Source organism: Lepisosteus platostomus, chromosome 20, assembly GCF_059453375.1.
Source record: "Lepisosteus platostomus isolate fLepPlt1 chromosome 20, fLepPlt1.hap1, whole genome shotgun sequence".
Classification (NCBI taxonomy): domain Eukaryota; kingdom Metazoa; phylum Chordata; class Actinopteri; order Semionotiformes; family Lepisosteidae; genus Lepisosteus; species Lepisosteus platostomus.
Genome location: NC_142630.1, coordinates 5,630,816 through 5,649,233, shown reverse-complemented (window position 1 = coordinate 5,649,233; position 18,418 = coordinate 5,630,816). Strand labels below are relative to the sequence as shown.

The 18,418-nt window shown below is 46.8% G+C and overlaps 1 protein-coding gene across 8 annotated transcripts; it reads left to right on the top strand.

Annotated features, from left to right (window-relative positions):
* Positions 1–669: 669 nt before the first annotated feature.
* Positions 670–17,377, top strand: adat1 (adenosine deaminase tRNA specific 1). 8 transcript variants are annotated; one of them, XR_015928621.1, is made up of 11 exons: positions 2,163–2,361; positions 3,394–3,567; positions 4,635–4,703; positions 6,030–6,084; positions 6,525–6,655; positions 7,022–7,712; positions 9,136–9,281; positions 9,659–9,758; positions 10,751–10,837; positions 11,448–11,653; positions 16,680–16,815. XR_015928621.1 is itself a non-coding variant. In XM_088613462.1 (11 exons), exons 3-11 carry the CDS (start codon positions 3,402–3,404, stop codon positions 16,810–16,812), a joined length of 1,578 nt encoding a protein of 525 aa, XP_088469588.1. In that variant the 5' UTR covers positions 2,164–2,361; positions 2,781–2,929; positions 3,394–3,401; the 3' UTR covers positions 16,813–17,377. The 8 variants fall into 8 exon arrangements, 7 of the variants coding, with proteins under 7 accessions (XP_088469591.1, XP_088469590.1, XP_088469588.1 ...); XM_088613462.1 differs by lacking the exon at positions 11,448–11,653 and adding an exon at positions 2,781–2,929 and having other exon boundaries at positions 2,164–2,361; positions 16,680–17,377; XM_088613465.1 differs by lacking the exons at positions 2,163–2,361; positions 11,448–11,653 and adding an exon at positions 670–789 and having other exon boundaries at positions 16,680–17,377.
* The last annotated feature ends 1,041 nt before the right edge of the window (positions 17,378–18,418 follow it).

Genomic DNA, 18,418 nt, shown 5'->3' with positions numbered 1-18,418 from the left:
AACATTTCATCAATGTGTCGCTGAGCAGGAAGGCTGCTCTCATGTCTACAGTCTGTGTCAAAGACATTCTTGTGGTGAGATTCTGTCCCATATCATCATGCCTCCACTCCCTAACCCTGATGTCTCCTATCAGGTCTGTCAAAAGCAAAACCACTCCACCACACCAAGTCTGTCATCTCCAACGTTTTCTGGCTACAGACGATGGCGAGTTAATTGATCTGACTTCCGGGCCATGTGCCGTCCCTTGCCGAGTCAGTTCAGTTCTCTAGTCTGCTGACTGACAGGGAACAAATCGTTCTCCAGGCTGCTTCTCTCACGAACGGTGCTTCCTAACTCAGGCCTTGCATTGTTGAGCTATTAAAATCCTGTCGTTTTCTGAACGGCTTTGGTACAAAACACTGAGCGCACGGTATTTTTACAAAACGCCTCCATATTTAATTTTCCCAAGAAAAAAAGGCTCGGTATGTAAATAACATTATGTTTGGATGCAATGAGGTACTGGTAAACATTTTCAAGGAGCAGCAGTATATGTGAAGGAGGGTTTGAACTCTTATATGGTGGCAATGTCATTGTCACCAGTGAATTTAGTACTTTTCTGTTGCGAAAATCAACTATCCACCTCGTTTTGAAGAGACATCCCTTGTGCTACTGGAGGAGGAACAACCAACTTTATCATCCTTAGAAACGCTGAACAAGTGAACGAGTCGCTGGAAAAGCTGAGCTCTGCAACAGCTGCCTCTCCCGTCTCTTCAATTCCGGATTCAGCCCTTCCATGGAATGGTTTTTGAGGTATGTTTATTTTTAACGTAGAAGCCAGCATATTAAAATTGAACGATGAAAAGGCTGATTCAGTTCAGCAGCTTGAAATCCAAGATAAACAGGCAGACGCAGCTTGTTTGGATAGAAGGACTGTTTCTGCATCCGTGAAAAGAGAGGGGGTTGGAAAGGGAAGACAAACAGTAAGGTCCCAAAATTGTGTCCTGAAACCATTTTTACTGCCTCTGTTAGTGACGGAGGTCTCGTGAATCTTTTTCTGTTCTCTGTTGTGTGCTTATATTACCGTGTAACAGAGACCTTCCCCAAATTGTCCCAGCTGGATGGCCCCTTTCCAAGCTGCTTGTCTCAACAGGGACCCCCGGGCTGTAAATTAACGTAAATGCCAACTTGAAACGCAGATTCGCTGTCAAAATCTGTCGGGAACCTGCCTCAGTCATGAGCAGCAAGACTAGCCTCTCTTCCCCAGGGACTTGAGTTACATGCAGCCTGATCTTCCAGCACTGGGGTCCTCAGTCCCTCAGTCCTTGTCCTGCTGGTGTCGGCCCCTGAGTCCTCGGTGAACTGGACGCCTACAAGACCTGATAACAGGTTTAATTTGAACTCTGTAGCTGTTCAACAGGAGGTTGCCTTTTAACTATTGTGTTTCCTGCGTAACATACAATTTCCAACCTTTGAGCAGAAAAAAAAACCTTCCAAAGGCTCAAAACAAGCAATAACTTGGTTTGGTTAATGATTCTTTCTATAAAAGAGTTCAGCCGCAGTTAAAACCATCAGCTGCTGGGGATTTCAGTATTACAATTTCAGGATTTATTTTTACTCTAGGTGTTTTTAGACTGTTTGGGAGGGGGGTTCACCTCGAACTTAAAACACTTCATATTTGTAACCTTTGTAAATTTTCATTCACATTATACTGTACCTATATTTGGAGGAACTTACCATGGGAAAAAATAATAATAATAATAATAATAATTGCTTACACTTATATAGCGCTTTTCTGGACACTCCACTCAAAGCGCTTTACAGGTAATGGAGACTCCCCTCCACCACCACCAATGTGCAGCATCCACCTGGAAAAAAAGAGCTTCTACACAAGTCTCAACAGCATCAAGTTTGGTGTGAAACTCCTGATGTGCAAAGTGTGTTGTGTGATCTTTGGGATGGTGCAGAATTAAAGCTTTTTTGTGAAAAAATATATCACCGACTACATTCGCAGCAATGTGTGGTTTTGTACGGTAGATGGCGCCCACACGATGGATATTGTACGTCATTAGCTCTCCGCCGCACCACCACCAAGAGCAGCGCTGTTAAAAACGCAATTGTAGAGCAAGGACGCGTAAAAAGCTGGATTATTAATTAAGTGATGTGCGTAATTCAAAGTTCGGATAGCACAGATTTAATGTGCAATTTCTCTGATGTCTATATGCAGCGGTTCGGGGCTTTTAGTTTGAAAAGGTCTCGACAGGAAGTTGCAGGAAGTGTCACTGCGCTAAGATGCCGAGGCGATCTCGAAGACCACTTTCACAAAGTGACCATTTAAAAAGCACAGGGGGGAGTAAGGAGACTGGGAGCAATTGAGCAGAGCAGGTATGCGTGTGTTTGCTTACAAAGTAATTTAGCGTGAATCCCGGTTTTCTGGATTTCTAGAACTAGGCTAGGCACGTTGAAGACCAACTTTAAACCTTGCCAATCCACAAGTCGTGCATTTAATGCTTCTTCCAGATAAGAGGTCAGGAAGTTATGTGGTTTGTCTACGCGCGAAAGTGTATTCGTGATTTAATACGTGTGGCTAGTTTTAATTAGGTTGACAGCCGGACTTTCCGAGTAGAAGAGCCAGTTTATGCCCTAAAACTCCATCCCCACCAACCACCACTTAAATCGTCCTCCAGTTACAACGTGAATTTCCAGCAAACAATTCACATTTAAAGTTAAATAATACACTCCTGTATTCATACGGCACACTGTAAGGCACTGCTTGTCATGCTTTGGCATGTGGTGTCTTACAGTGTACTGGAGGATGGTGTGCTGGTCTGTTTCCTGTTACCCACAATACAGTGGGCCTGTGGGCCTGGCCCAACGTGACCTGTGAAGAAACATGATGAATGGACCACCTGGCTGTGTAGCCTGTTCCCTACTCCCACAACCTTTTGTGCGAGGAAGTGCCAACAAAGTATTTTACAGCATCTTCCTGTCTGCCCGGCTGTCCTTTTTCAGTGCCATTGTGCCTGTGGGGTTTAAGAAAGCCAACGGGGTTTATTCAAAGAACAAAACGAAGGTCTGACTTGGCTTAAAGGAACTGAATCTCTTAAGTCTTGGTCAGAGACTATGCCTGAAGTGCTGCCACACCTCCAGTCTGAATTGTCAGACGGGTAATTTGGGTAGAAATGTGGAGGAGGGTAGTTACTGTATGTTCCTATTGCTCATGCTCTGTTTTAGCGTTTTGTAATCTTCCAAATAAAAATGACCTTTGCACTTGTCATGTATATGTGTGCCTGAAATAGCTGTGCAAGCTCAATCTGGAGATAACGGGGTACAGGTCCTGTCTGTGAAAGCTGTGTGGCGCGCATGCACTGTAGTTGGGGCTGTACTGAGCAGCGAGCCGATGCCTGTGTGTTGCAGCTGGGCAGATGTGGAGCGCGGACGAGGTGGCCAGGCTGTGCCACGAGCGGCTGGGCTCCCTGCCCAGGCGGGGCAGGCCGGAGGCGGGGAGGGAGTGGACACTGCTGGCCGCCGTCGTGAAGATCTCGCGGAGCCCGTCGGCTGGTCAGGGCTCTGCAGGGGCGGAGCACATGGGTGAGTCTTGCTCTCCTGGAGGTGCAGAACCTTAACCCTCAGCAGAGAAGCCCGTAAAATTCTCTGGCCATCGCAATTTGATACCAGCCTTCCCAAGAGAAGCGGGGTGGTGGCGTGCAGGGTTCGTCATGCTGTAGGATGAGGACAGTATTATACCACTGGAGCTGAAGAGCAGCATGCGTCAGCTTCACAGGCCCCTCTGCACAAATGTGTGCAAAAAAGAAAAGCTGTAATGTGTAGCATTCGGTGTCTTCATATATACATCTGCAGCTCTGAGCCCTGAAGGAAATCCAGCTGGCTATGTGATTGTTTTGCTTCTCTCCCCAGATCAGAAATGAGTTTGTATTGTTCCGCTACAAGTATATGGAAACCAAGGCGGTAATTGACTGTTTAAGTTTAGCACTGGCACCTGAGTGAGATTTACATAGTGGTATTTTAATGATTAGTCTAGTGAAACTCCAAACAAAGACTGGAATACAGTGGACGGTTTTAATAGTATTTCTTTTGTGATGTAATAGAATACAGAAGCCAGTCTTCTATTGTTTGGAGTGGTGAGGAATACCTTTGCTTTGTCATGTTGCTGAGACTAACATCCTTCATTTGACAGCACGTGCGGTGTGTGGTTTGTGTAGTAGCACTGTAATTGCTTGATGTAGGAGGTTGTTTCCTTATAAATGTGACGGGAAGGCTGCTCTTTGGCGCAGTGGTGAGTAATGCTGCCTCACAGCCCTGGAGCCTGCTTCAGTACCAGTCTGGGGCTGCTGTCTGCATGGAGTCTGTATGATCTTCCAGTGTTCATGTGGGTTTCACCTGGGTGCTAAAGTTTCCTCCTCCAGTCCAAAGACGTTAACTGGCTTCTGGCAAGATGCCCTGTGAAACAGTGAAAAGGAAACTCCAGAATGCTAAATTGTAGACACACTTGGGAATAAATGGATAACGCTACATTTGAAAATACCTGGCTGCCTGATTTTTAGTAACAGGAGTTGGAGCACAACGTTGTATACCACGTGAATGTATCAGCTGTGCATCCTTTTTTTTCCCTGATCAGTTTTCTATTGGCTTCACAGTTTTAAAGGAGGTGGTTGCTATGGGGACCGGAACGAAATGCATCGGCCAATCCAGAATGAGCAGCAGTGGTAAGGCCTGCGAATTAAGGCTTGGGCTTTTCAGAGCGAGATTCCCCGCCTTCTCCTCCCTCACAAAGACACCTGTGCCTGGTGCAGCAGCGTTGTTAGGAGCATGTGAAAAGTGCTCTCATCTTCGCAGAGGACACAAGAGAGGAATAACTGGGATATCACAAGAGCTTCTGATTCTCATTTTTAGTAGATAAATACTGATCCACCTGATGAAGACCAGCCAGTTTACGTGAGGCCCATTCAATAAAAAACTCAGCTCCAACATCCGTGCAAGACCTAGTCTGATTTAATGCCAGGTGTTTAGATTAGGGGACAAATGTACAATCTGTGGATTTTAAGATGCTCATTGTAAAAGTAAGAACGTGCTTAGACTCACTGTACTCTCAGATCGCAGCTGTAAAGTACACCAAGTGCCACGCACGGTCAGTTCTGACAACCTGTAAATTAGCAAGGCCCTGAGCCTGGAAGACAGGACTGTCAGTTTCAAAAGACAATGACGAGGTGGTGCAGGGAATTTTCAGGAAGTGTCATTATAGTTCTTTACAAAGTGAACGCACTGGACAAGCCTGGCTAGAAGCCCTGGTGCAGGTCCTGCTGGGGTGTGCAGTGAAGGCCTGTCGAGGGAGTGCTGGCTGTGGATTATCCCAGTGCCGTGAGCGTCACGTGAGCTGCCACTCAAGGCCTGCGGTCCGGGTTTCGGGTCTCCCCGTCTCCACAAACTTTCATTTCCGCTCAGACTCCAATTACTTCACTGCTCACCTTGATCAAACTCGTAATTCAAGTGTTTTCTTTCATCCTTTTAGCCGTTCTCTGCTCTGCCCTTGATGTCAGACACCTGCATTATTACAGAAGAAAACTGCGAACAAAGCTCTTCTCTGTCTGCCCCAGTTTAAATGACTCTTAAGAGGTTGACAATTGATTTACCAACAGAGCTCACAGTACATCCAAGACTCAGAATAATCACTAGTTTTGCTGGAGCTCTACTATTTAAATTCTTGATAACTGGGCTCAGGTTAAATGAAAGCTTCATCCCCGCTATCATATTACCAGTCTAAGTCCTAGATCTGGGGGAAAAATGCCAGTGAAAGAGGAGAGGCTGAATATCTAGCGCTTGGTGTAGATTTACTCATTTCTACCCCAGTTATTCTTCTTTTAAGATAATAAAGCCTTAAACAAAACAGTGTCATTAAACAAATTGCACCGTTTAACGGTTGAATTAGCCAGCCTAAGGAAGGCGCTGGGAAAGTGGTGGTGATTTAACGTGACCTCACACACTATATTACTTTAAGTACAGGTTGTCAGAGCTCTCTTCTCTGTCCTGCCTAGGGGATGTGCTGAATGACAGCCATGCTGAAGTCATAGCCAGGCGTGGGTTTCTCAGGTAAGCCGCACTGCAAACGCCTGATCAATCAATCAGCAAGTTTCAGCACCTGGAACGCTTCCTTTTTGACAACAATGCATGTTCCAACACAGGATTCCACATCCCATCATGGGTAACGTTCAAGTTCTGTGTCAGAAATTCGGCGCTCTGTGGTTGTATGCCATTTTCTGAGTGGGCTCCACAGGGACCTGAGCTATCCTGGTTAGCGTTTTGAGCACTTTTTAGTGCTTTTTATGTTCATATGTCCTTGTAGTCTTTATGACAGGATAACAAGGGCAGATAAAACTGAGACTGGGAAGCTCTTTTTTACACTAAGGGTGGTGGATGTCTGGAACTAGCTGCCCAGCCTGATTGTCGAATCTGCTTTCTTTCGAGCAGTAGCAGGATGAGGCTCTCGAATTGCAGGAGACAGCAGTGCGTTTTGTGCCCGTGTGCCGCAGGTACCTGACAGAGCAGCTGAGGCTGGCAGTGAGCAGGGCAGGCAGCAGTGTGTTCGCCCCCGGGACAGACAGGGGCCGATGGAGTCTTCAGCCTGGCGTGTCCTTTGTGTTCTTCACCAGCCATACACCTTGTGAGTGACAGGGCTGTCTGTGCCTCCAGCACGCTTCCTGATCCTGATCAGCTGATCAGAGGTGTTTCTGTCTGTTTGAAAACTTACCGTATGGGGCAGAAAGGGTTGTGAATATTCCAATTAGATGTTTATCTAGGTGCTAATTGAAGTCCGAGACAGATCGTAGTGTTTATGAGTTTTCTGAGGTTGTTTGACTTTGGTACCAGGTGACCGTACAGAAATAGAACCCCAATTAAAATAGACCAGGAATCATTTCAGTAAATATTGAAATACTTTATAAAACCTTTCAATCACCAATGATTAAGAAACTCTTTGATTCAGCATGATAGCTGCAAAACTGTCAGGTTCATTGATGTGTCTTTGTAGGTGGAGATGCCTCCATTATCGCTATGGGCGAGAGCCAGGACCAGCCCTGCCAGCCGGTCAGCACACAGGAAGCACTCTGCAAGGCTTGGGTTCCAGGTCACAGTGACTCTCGTGATCACCTGACCGTGGAGAAGCAGGAAGGTCACAGTGATGTCACAGATCACCTGATCACAGACAAGCAGGAAGCTCACAGTGACATCAAAGATCACCTGACCGCGGAGAAGCAGGAAGGTCACAGTGACGTCACAGATCACCTGACCACAGAGAAGCAGGAGTGTCGCAGTGACACACAGGGGACTTGCACACCATGCCAGAAACGCAAGGCAGAAGGAAATATTGCATCAGTCAAGCGTTTAAAATCAGCCCCCTCTGGCAGCCGGGAGGAGAGTGGCCACATGAGCAGGGGCACAGACGTGCACAGGACCGGGGCCAAGTGTGTCCCCGGGGGCGAGCAGGACCCCCTGCAGCCAGGGGCCGCCTACCACTGCGTGGGCGTCCTGCGGGTGAAGCCGGGCAGGGGCGCTCGCACCCTCTCCCTGTCCTGCAGCGACAAGCTGGCACGTTGGAACGTTTTAGGCTGCCAAGGGGCCCTCCTGTCCCACTACCTGCAGACGCCTATCTACTTCTGTGCCATTGTGACTGGCAAGTGTCCCTACAGCCAGGAAGCCATGAAGAGGGCGCTGGTGGACAGGTAACGCCACTCTCTGAATCGTCCTACCTGCTTACTCAGACTGTGATGTCTGCTCTTGACAGTTAGTTTGTCTTTGCAATTGTTATTGTTATCTGGAACTATATCAAATTCGTGTCGGACATTTACATCATCAACAAAAACAGAGTATTGTGCTGGATTTGTGTCTGTCGCTTTGGGAGCTGGTAGTTTAGCTCATAAGCCGAGTGCAGATGAGATTCAGGAGCTGCCGGATTTCTCCCAGCTCCAGACTGCTCGGGACCACTGGTCTGGCCAGGGCTGCAGCGTAGCTGTGCAGCACCACAACTCAGAATCAACTACATCACTGCACAGATCAAACAGCAATATCTCACACACTGGGACATGCACACACAAACACATCATAAACTGGAAATACAGAACCCTAAACAGACAATACACACTAGCCGAATATTTGACCAAGATAAGAAACAGCAAAAAGAAACAGACCCTGACAAGTACAGGCTCAGTGACCACAGGCAGACCTGGCTGCCCAGAGAGGACAGGCTGTGCTCCTACTGCCAGCGGGGAGAAATCGAGACAGAGGTGCACTTCCTACTGCACTGTGACAGGTACTCTGGGATTAGAGAAACATTCTTCCCTAAATTCAGAAATCTAATCCCAGAGTTCCTACGCCTGCCAGAATCACAACAGGTCCCAATCCTACTGGGAGAGGGAGGAGGGAACTCCTCATGAGAACTCACTCATACTGGGAGCCCAGTATGTGATCTCCTGTCTCAGCCTGAGGAACAGTGAGTCTGTCTCCCAATAATACTCCATCTGTCTACAGTATATGTAAATATTTTATGATAAATACAATACAATACAAATATTGTAAATGTCTGTAATAAGTCTGTAGGTTTTTTTTTTTGTTTTGTTTCATGTTAATTTTATTCTTATTTGCTTTGGCAACACTGATTGTACCCATCGGTCATGCCAATGAAGCATCTTGAATTGAATTGTCTCCCACAGTGTAGCACTGTCTTATTGTATAGAGGACTTTACATGACTCAACACACTATCCTGACCCCAGTCTCTCTCTGTCCTGTACTGTCCCCAGTCTCTCTCTCTCTGTGCTGTCCCCAGTCTCTCTCTCTGTGCTGTCCCCAGTCTCTCTCTCTGTCCTGACCCCAGTCTCTCTCTGTGATGTCCTGACCCCAGTTTCTCTCTCTGTCCTGACCCCAGTCTCTCTCTGTGCTGTCCCCAGTCTCTCTCTCTGTGCTGTCCCCAGTCTCTCTCTCTGTCCTGACCCCAGTCTCTCTCTGTGCTGTCCCCAGTCTCTCTCTCTGTCCTGACCCCAGTCTCTCTCTGTGCTGTCCCCAGTCTCTCTCTCTGTCCTGACCCCAGTCTCTCTCTGTGCTGTCCCCAGTCTCTCTCTCTGTCCTGACCCCAGTCTCTCTCTGTGCAGGTGTGCTCATGTAGCTCTCCTGCCTGCTGGCTTCTCAGTGCAGGCTCCAGAGCTGCAGCAGGCCAGCCTAGAGTTCCCTCACAGTCGCGGGCAGCTGGAGAGAAGCCATGACCCTCGCAAAGGAAGGGTGTCCGCCTGTGGAGCAGGTATTCCTCCTGTTGTTGTCTGTTTCTTTTTACTCATTTCTGGGGGTTTTATTCCTATTTCTAAAAAATATAATGACAACATAGTTAGTTGATTAGAAATGTTTAGCATTTGCTCCTAGTTTATAAAAAGGAGCAATAATCTGGAGCAAACAACTGAGGGACTTTTTTCCTGTCTGCATGTACATAAAGCTCTGTCTTCAGAGTATTTTGACATCATGCCATGTAAACCAAGAAAGTCTGAATTTGTGTAGGTCATTTCTTTATTCAGCACTGTAATACAGCCAATATTATGTGTAAAACTTTTGTTACAATTACTAGAATTAGGAAGACTAAGGAAAACATTGAATACAAAGGTGCTGTTTTCCCTTTGGTTTCAGCTATCAGTTGGTGCAATGTCTCGGATCATCCACTAGATGTCACTGCAAACGGCTATAAGCAGGGTGTTACCAGGAAGGCCCTGGGCAGTGCACAAGCCAGGTAAACTGCCTGTACGCACACTGTCGCCCACTGCACTTCGAGGAGCAGGGGAACAGCCTCTCCCACTGACTGATATTTATAGCTGCAAATATCATGCCTTTTTTACTGATGGGGCTAATGGAATTAAATCAATGTTCCTTGAGCTAATGGAATATCCTTCCAATGCATATTTAATACCAGTAGGCAGAACAGGAAGGAGAAAGAATGTGTCTCCTCAGGCACCATGCAGAACACCCAGGGGGCTTCTCAAGCTAACGCATTTTGTCTTGTATAACCTCTGGTGCTATAAAACCAAAAATAAATATTTTTAACTGCCCCATTTCTGCCAGGAGGCAGATATACAGTTTTTTTTTACTATATTTAAAAAAGATTCACCTTGGGCAGAAGCAGATATTTAAGGCTCTAAAATTCAGTACGCCCTTTGGAAAATAGCAGTGGCCTTATTATCCAAATTTTGGCAGGTTGGTTTTGTCCTGCAGTTAGTATCATGGGCTGGTTTCAGGGTAAGGCTAATATTAAGTAAATGCCTCAAATTGAATTCTTATATTTGTGTTCCAAGGTGTTAGTGTGTGCTGTATTTTGTATTAGGCATTAGATCAAACCATTTATGGTTTACATAATCCATAATCCTGAACAGCATTGGTTACATTCCAGGCTCTTATTCTGAAATACAGCTACCTACTGACTCTTTGTTCAGTTTTCCCAGTGTTGCTGACATCGGCATTCATGACTGTTGATGTCAGTATTCCTGAAACTGGTGTACCAGATACTGCTGGGTTTGTGTCTGCTCTGCTTTGTGCTTTGTGCTCTGTGCTCCGTGTCAGGGCTGCTCATATCTAACAAGAAAGGGTCTCTGTGTGAGCCCTGTCAACTGTGGCCATGGATGAACTCCCTTGAGATTCATCGCCAGGCCGCACCAACATGACTGCTGTCCCTTTATGCAGCGATACCTATGTGACCTTTAACCTTCTATCTCCCCTTATGACCCGCAGGTCATTAATATGCAAGGCTGAGCTCTTCCGTGCCTTCAAGTCTCTTGTCTCAGCCACCCCAGAGAGCCAACTCCCAGACTCATTAAGGTGAGTGCGCCCCTGTAATTTTCACTACCGGAAACAGCTCTCTTCTTCCTAAGATCAGGCCCTTTTTAACACTCCCAGCTGACAGCTGATTGACAGGCATGTTTTAGTATTTCACTAAAAACAGGCTCTGCACCCAAAGACGGACAGGTGGGAATGTGGACAATGAATCACCCTCGACTGCACACTGCCCACTCACTAGCCTGCTGCAGCCCCCAGTACAGATCCTGTGCACATTGCTTTATTTCCTTTCTAATATTTAGGCAGCATGTGCTCTGTCCCTTGCCAGAACCTCGCTGGTAACGTTTCAGCCTTTCCTGTTTGTAACTCTTTCCACTCTGTGGTGGAAAAAAAAAAACAGCAGGTAATGGAGGAATGTCCTGCAGGACAGGTGGAGATGCAGAGATGTTTTTCAGTGTGTAAATGGTAACTTGGTCCATGGTAAATTAGAACAGAGCTGTGGGTGTGTTTCAAACCTGCGTGACGCTGCAAAAGTAACGTGCTCTGCTGCTTGGAAAGCTTTTTCTGTAGTTGCTTACCTCAAAATCCTAGATGCCCATCTGGCCAGAAGAAGCAGTTCTTGGTTTGGGCCAGAGAGACCTTGTCTTTCCAGGATCCGGCATGCACGATCCGGAGCACTGTGTTGCTGAGCTGACTGAGCAGTCCTGACACAGCGTTCATGGAGCTGCAGCAAAATGCCAAACAGAGCAGCACCTGGGAGCTTGAGTGTGTGCCCTCACACAGGGCCAGACACAGATGCTTATGCAAAACATGTGGAAATATGGGAAAACCAGGAAATTTCCACAACATTTCAACTCGGTAATGTAATGAACCTGACTTCTCCTATTTAAGTAAAATGTGTCGGCTGGCATCGCTGTGAGGGTACCCCCGGTGCTGAGCTCTGAGCAGGTGGAGCGGCTGGCCTGTCACCTCGTGGTTGTTTTCCTCGTTGCTGGGGCCCCCTGCCTCTTGATCACTCAGTCCTAAAAGACACGCTCCTTCACCGCCCCCCCCCCCATAAAGAAACCAAATACAGGTCTGAAGGTGACTTAAAATTGTTGCCTCTGTTTGTGGAACAAACGCCCTGTTGTGCTGTGTTTCACAGATCTGTAACACAAGGAGCCCTGTGTGGCTCAAAGGCCCTTTGTGCCTGGGGCAGGCCATGGGCCTGGTGGGCCGTGGTGCAGGAGAGGAGTGTGCAGCTCAGGGTCCCAGGGGGACAGAGCGCTGCCGCCAGCTGGCGTCGTGGGAGGTGAGGGGAAGAGCCACCCGCCAGTTGTCCAGTCTGGAGTGGTTGAGCCGGTCTCCCGTCCTTCCCGAAAAGCAGACGCGAAGTGGAAGCGTGATATTTTTGGTGTCTTGGAAGCTCATTTGCGATCTTCAGAATAAGACCTCCTCCAAATCATAACCTCTGTTGTGGTCATCCACCACCCGTTTCCTGTCCACTTTTTCCAGTTCAGTGCCGCTGGGGAGCCAGAGCCTGTCCTGGCAAGGCAGGGTACACCCTGGATGGGACACCAGTCCATCGCAGGGCAGATAGACACGAACATGCACACACTCACAGCAGGGCCCATTTTCCCAGTAGGCAGTCTACCAGTATGTCCTTGGACTGTGGGAGGAAACCAGAGCACCCAGGGGAAACCCATGCAAACACTGGGAGACCATATCAACTCCACACAGACAGCACCACAAGCCCAGAACTAAACCCCAGTGATGTGAGGCAGCAGTGCTATCCACAGTTGTTGAGTTGCAGAGTAACTAGGAGTTCTTTACAGAGATTGTACTGCATTGAACAAACATGCTCTCATTCAGGTACTTAGGCAGTGGACGCTGTGGTCAAGAAAGCTGCTTGAACATGCAAAGTTCCTCCACTGCATGTAAACTCTTCTGTAAGACTCCACATGGAGGGTCAGAAGATGGATGGATTAATGGTTAAGCCTATTTGAAGGCAGCAGCAGTTATTCTTGTCCAGGTGTCAGGAGATTATGATTAATTAGGAGAGATCGGTGCTATTAACTTCAGGGACACTTCTGTGTGTTGTGTTGGTCATGTTCGGTGCCACACAGATGTTGCCTGGGATTGACTCAAGGCCCAACTGTTTGCCAGGAAGCAGTTTAGGAGCAGATGGCCACTCTCCATCACCCTGCAGTCTCCCACCCTTGTTTGGAAAGAGAGCTGCAATAATCTCTGTAACCTCTCTGTTAATCTGTCACCAGCCTCAAACACAAATATCTTTCTTTGCTCACATCGGTAAACTGTGGAACGAAAATCTTCCTTCCTCAAGTTATTATCTTGGTTCCTAAGTGCCGCACTCACCTGAGTAAATCCAGGCCCAGTTCTGGAATCAGCAGCCCCACGACACAGCAAATCAGGTGCAGGAGTCAGAAAATGTCTTCCCTTAATGAATTGAAGGAGGCCAAACTCATAGACACCCCTGCCCTTAGCAAAGGGCCAAGCGATCTTTAACAACCAATTAGTCAAGGCCTTGAAATTTGGACCATCAGTGCACAAAAAGAAAAATGACCATTTATGCAATTAAAAGTCCAGTGAGAGGGAAAAAAGCCTCTAACTAGGACTGTGTTCAATGTGCCTGACTCACCTGGAGGGAGGCCAGAGGTGGAGGTTTGAGCCAGGATTTGGCTGCTTTTGCTGTTAACATGACCATATATAAATGAATGTGAGCGACCCTTCGACTTTCCCTCTCCCGGCAGGGCAGGTCACACGGTTCTCCAGTTGTGTTTCCCAATATTTGGTTCCCTCCTTACTCTAAACCAGGGGTCAGCAACCTTTCAGAAGAGGCGTGCCAAGAGTTAGCTCATGCACTTGTTTTTACAGATTTGCATGCCACGGATACTTTGAAGTATTGTTAGCCAGCCACAGGTGGGACAAAGAGCTGACTGCATGTGTGAAAAGACCCGTACACAGAGGTGTGCTCACCCAGATGCTGGGAGCAGTAGAAAATGTCGCCTTCACACTTCTAACAGACAACATTCAGCGGCAGGGACTTCCAGCAGGTCTTGGCAGAGGCACCAGGATTGATTCCAGTAGCCTCAAGTGTGTTTCTTTGAATCCATAAGTCTGATCCTCAGCACCCATCCTTCTGGAATGTCCAGTCCAAACTCGGCAACATGGATTGTGTAGTGTCTTGAAAGTTCTTTAAGATGTTGGAAATAGGTGGAAAGTTGTGTCCCCAGAGAAAATTGCAAGCTTAGAAAGAAATGCCTTCCATGTTTCAAAAATACCCATTACAGGTAGATCAGCACCTATTATATTAGCACATATTATTATTATTATTATTATTATTATTATTATTATTATTATTATTATTAAATGCATGGCCCTAGTCTGAAAAATTAATTCTGTCCTCCTTAGATCAACAAACATGCTGTCAGCTTTCAAGATTACGCGTGTCAAATATTGTAAGAAACACAAACGCCTTCAGTATCTCTCTATTACAGCAGCACTCTAGTTTACTCAGATAGTAAGTCAGCCAAGCTGTTGGATCAGAGAGCCTTTACGTTGTAACCAGACACCTGACTTAATAGATTGTGGTGCAGTCCTTATCCTTGTCCTTGAATCCCACATGGAATTCAATACTGGCACGGTTTTGGCGGGGATCTCCACAGGAGAAAAACGGAGAGGTCTGTTTTGGTAGTACTAGTCATGTGGCGCTGCCTTGAACGCTCTGATAATATCTGCCAGGCTCAGTGAGAGACACTCAGGCAGCCACACACGAGCAACCAGCTCTAGATCTATGTCCAGAGGTTTAAAGACAATCTATATCGTTTTCTTAATACCTTTGGCCGGGGAGTGCAGCATTAAATATTAATTACGGCCCATTAAAGCATCTTGGAGATGCAGACTTCTGTGTGAGGTCTTTCTCCTTTTTAATCAGCCCCTCACTGGAATGGGTGTCTCCCTTATCAGCAGTGGTGGCTTCATGCTTTTTAAAATGATTTCTGAATATCTCTCCATTTAAACACATTCAGCCTAGACTGGTAGTCTGACTTAAAATAGGGGAGTGCATAGTGGGAGCCTGGGTGGCATGGTGGCACAGGGGTTAGCCTCACTGCCTCGCAGTGCTGGGGACCGGGGTTCGGGCCCTGGGGCGCTGTCTGTGTTTGGTTCGTGTGATCTCTGCATGTTCTTGTGTGTTTCCCCCTACACTCCAAAAACATACTGGTAGGTTAATTGACTTTTAGGAAAACTGGCCCTAGGTGTGAGTGTGTGTGTGTTCATGTCTGTTTGTCCTGCGATGGGCCCCACGATGTACCCCACCTCCCGCCTGTTGCTTCCCAGAAGAGGCTCCTGCTCCCCCACAACCCTGTATTTGATTAAACTCTTAGAAAATGGAGGAGTAATATGAACCCTCATATGCAGTTTTATAACTGCATTATTTCTACCAATTTTGTTTCTTGTTCAGAATTTGTACTGTTTTATACCTTGGTACTTTAGGTGCAATAGGTGCACTAACCCATTCTTGCATTAACCTTGCAGTCTGTCACTGACTGCTGCAGTTCTTTGCATTTTCCACATGGCAGCCCTGCATAGATTTGAAACAAAGAGGCAGGACTTTTTGTGCAGTTTTCAAAGCAGTCGCGTTATGACGCGGCAATCAGATGCAGAAAGCCCGTCTTGCCAATGGAGACTGTCGAGGCCGTGATTTCTAATGTGAAATGGATTTTAGAGTGAATAGTTAAATGCTGTTTCAGTCAAAAAATGATCCTTGGAGTTGTGGGTCCCCATGTGCACTGGTGACCAGGTAGATTGGTAGTGTGGGTGATGAAACAGTGCGGCACAGTGCACTGCTCCTTCGTGTCTGTACAGAAAATGGCCGTAGTTTTTGGCAACTGTGTTAATTCAAGCTGCAAAGTGAAAGAAGTTGAGTTGAGCTTGATTATAATTAGACGCTTAACCTAGCATTTTACATAGCCGGTAACTAGTGAGGGCTGTTTCCATACAGATGCTTCTAAAGGTTGTTGGCTTCCTCAGATAACTCTCATGAAGAGAATGACAGCAAAGCCCCAGAGCAATGAGAGGGCCTTAGAAGGGTGTGGAGCATTAGGGCTGGCTCAGAACATGAATACCATGGCCTGCAGCAGACACGGGAGAAATGCCACAGATGTCTTTTATTTACAAAATCCTCCAGATTTGCTGTGTCCCCGTTTCTCCTGGTGCAGTGTGCCGCGCCCTGAGGTGTCGCTAAGTCTTCCTTTTGCAAAGCGGAAATTAAAACTGCCGGAGGACAGAGGGAGGAAATTTTCTTGGGAAAGAAGAAAATGAAGAACACAACATTTCTCAGTACAGCCCAAGAATAAAAGATGAATCAGATGAGGGGGGGGATGGGACACCTTTATTCAAAACAATCTACAGTAAAGCAAGCTATCGTACAGAGGCACAGACTGCAAATATTCAAATTAAATAACTGAAAAACCTTAAAATAGCGGATCCCTTCAGAGCTGTATGCAAAATAATGCAATTTACAAAACTATTTTACCACCATATTTTAGGAGGTGTACATAAACCATTTTATGTAGAAAATCATCTTAAATTTTAACGACGATAGTGTGTGTACGTGTAAGGAACGTGTCACGTGTTATTACCCAGGGGTGAGAGGCAGGGGATTCAGGATTCAGGGCGAGCTGGAGTACAGGGGGATAGGCAGGCAGGAATGGGGCAGACAGGCACTCTTAGAGGAAACCAGAGTGTGATCCTTACTGCTGGGATGTGAGAAGGATCGGGAAGCTGTTTGCACAATGTCAGCGCCACTTTTAATCCCTCTTTTGTAATCCTCGGGCTCCAATGTGCTCTCTCCTATACCATTGTCTGCATTGATGTTTTCCAGGGGAAAGGAGCTGAAGACTTACTGGGACTATAAGCAGGCTGCCTGTGAATACCAGCGAGCCTGGGATGATCTCCGTGCACAGGCCTTTCCAGACTGGATTCGCAGTCCCCGGGAGCTACTGCAGTTTGAGTGAGCGACCTTCCGAATCCGAATCCCGGGAAAGCGCCACACAGCCTCTAAGCTGTGGCATACCAGAGAGAACACCGGAGGGAAGCAGTCGGATCCGGAGGATAGAGCTGGGAACGACGCAGGGATCTGCTCACTCGGCTGTCCCAGAACCAAATGCTTCCATTCTCCCCAGTCCCTCTCGCTACCAGCTCCCAGTACAGACCCACACATGTATTTTTGTCAAACCTTGTGCCAACAGCAGCAAAGGCATTAGCAAATGAATAAGAGGTATTGGTTTTCAAGATTGTTTTAGGTTTAGTGCTCATCTTTCAAAAATTCAGAACTTTTGGCCCTGTAGTTGCACAACAGTAGGGAAGATAACAGATCTACCATCATGCACCCTGCAGCCTAGAAGCAGGTGTTCTCCCCAGTCAGTCTGTGTATCCAGTTAAGCACCCGAAGTGTAACTTCCTAGTTTCTTATATGTACATAACTGAATACTGTGTGCAAAACTGTTGTTCTTACTCATACAGTATTGTGGATTTTCTTTTTTTAATTTTACAGAATAAAATGGAACTTTTTCATTCTTACTTTTTTCTTTCCCTTCCTGTCTGCCCGGGAATTTTTGAATCCTTCAGGGCTGTCCATTAGCCCAGAGCCCATTCTGTGATTTCCAAGTGCTCTTCCTGCCTAAACACAATCAGGCTCAGAAACTGTCCCAGCACCGTGCTGGCCTGTCATCCCAGCGGGGGGGAGGGGAGAGATGGCTTCGCCCTGCCTCGCGTTCCCTCTTTCAGGACAGACTGGGCCTGTCACAACACTCGCCAGGATCCGCAGCTTCCTGGTCGTGGATGTACGGACCAACGTGACACGCAGGTCAGGATTTTTTCAACCTTGATTTAAATCATTTCCAGATCGTTTTCCAAAACTTTGAGAAAAAAATGTTTCTCTTCTGCTTACTGGTTGGATTATCATTGATATGCAGTGGAACGTCCCATGTGACACAAACTCATGCTTCTGTTCACACTCGGCTGTGAACAAGTTTACTGGCTGTACTGTGGTTGACGTCTAGACCACTGACATAGAGTTGGAGACGCTGTGGTCTTACAACTGACCTGACTCCAGTCTGAGGTAACTCTGCTTAACAGTGCAGTTTTTTTTTCTGGCTTTTAGACGTTTTTTTGATACATCGAAATCTTCCTGAATCCTCAAGGTGGACAAAGTCAACTCAGCAGAATTCTTTAATGAAGAACAGTGAAACTCCAGAGGGCAGACGTGGAAACCACATGGAAGTGCGTTTACAACTGGGAACAGGTGGCGATTCTGTACCCAAAGTGTGGGAATAAGGCCACGCTGCTGAAGCCAGTACGCTTACTAACCTAGCATCTGGAGGGGATGCTTGGATTAATAAGCAAAAGGGCTAGATGGGCAGAATGACCTCCTTTCATTTGTCACTATTCTTATCTTCTAATGGCTGTCCACATGTCAGAAAAATGGGATCCCTCTGACAGATGAAAAGTAGGGAAACTGAAAGTGTCTCTAAAAGACATTACCTTTCATGGCTCCAGGGAAACCAAACAACGGCTTCTTCAGACCTCCCTAGCCCAATTACAGCACGCAGACGAAGGGAG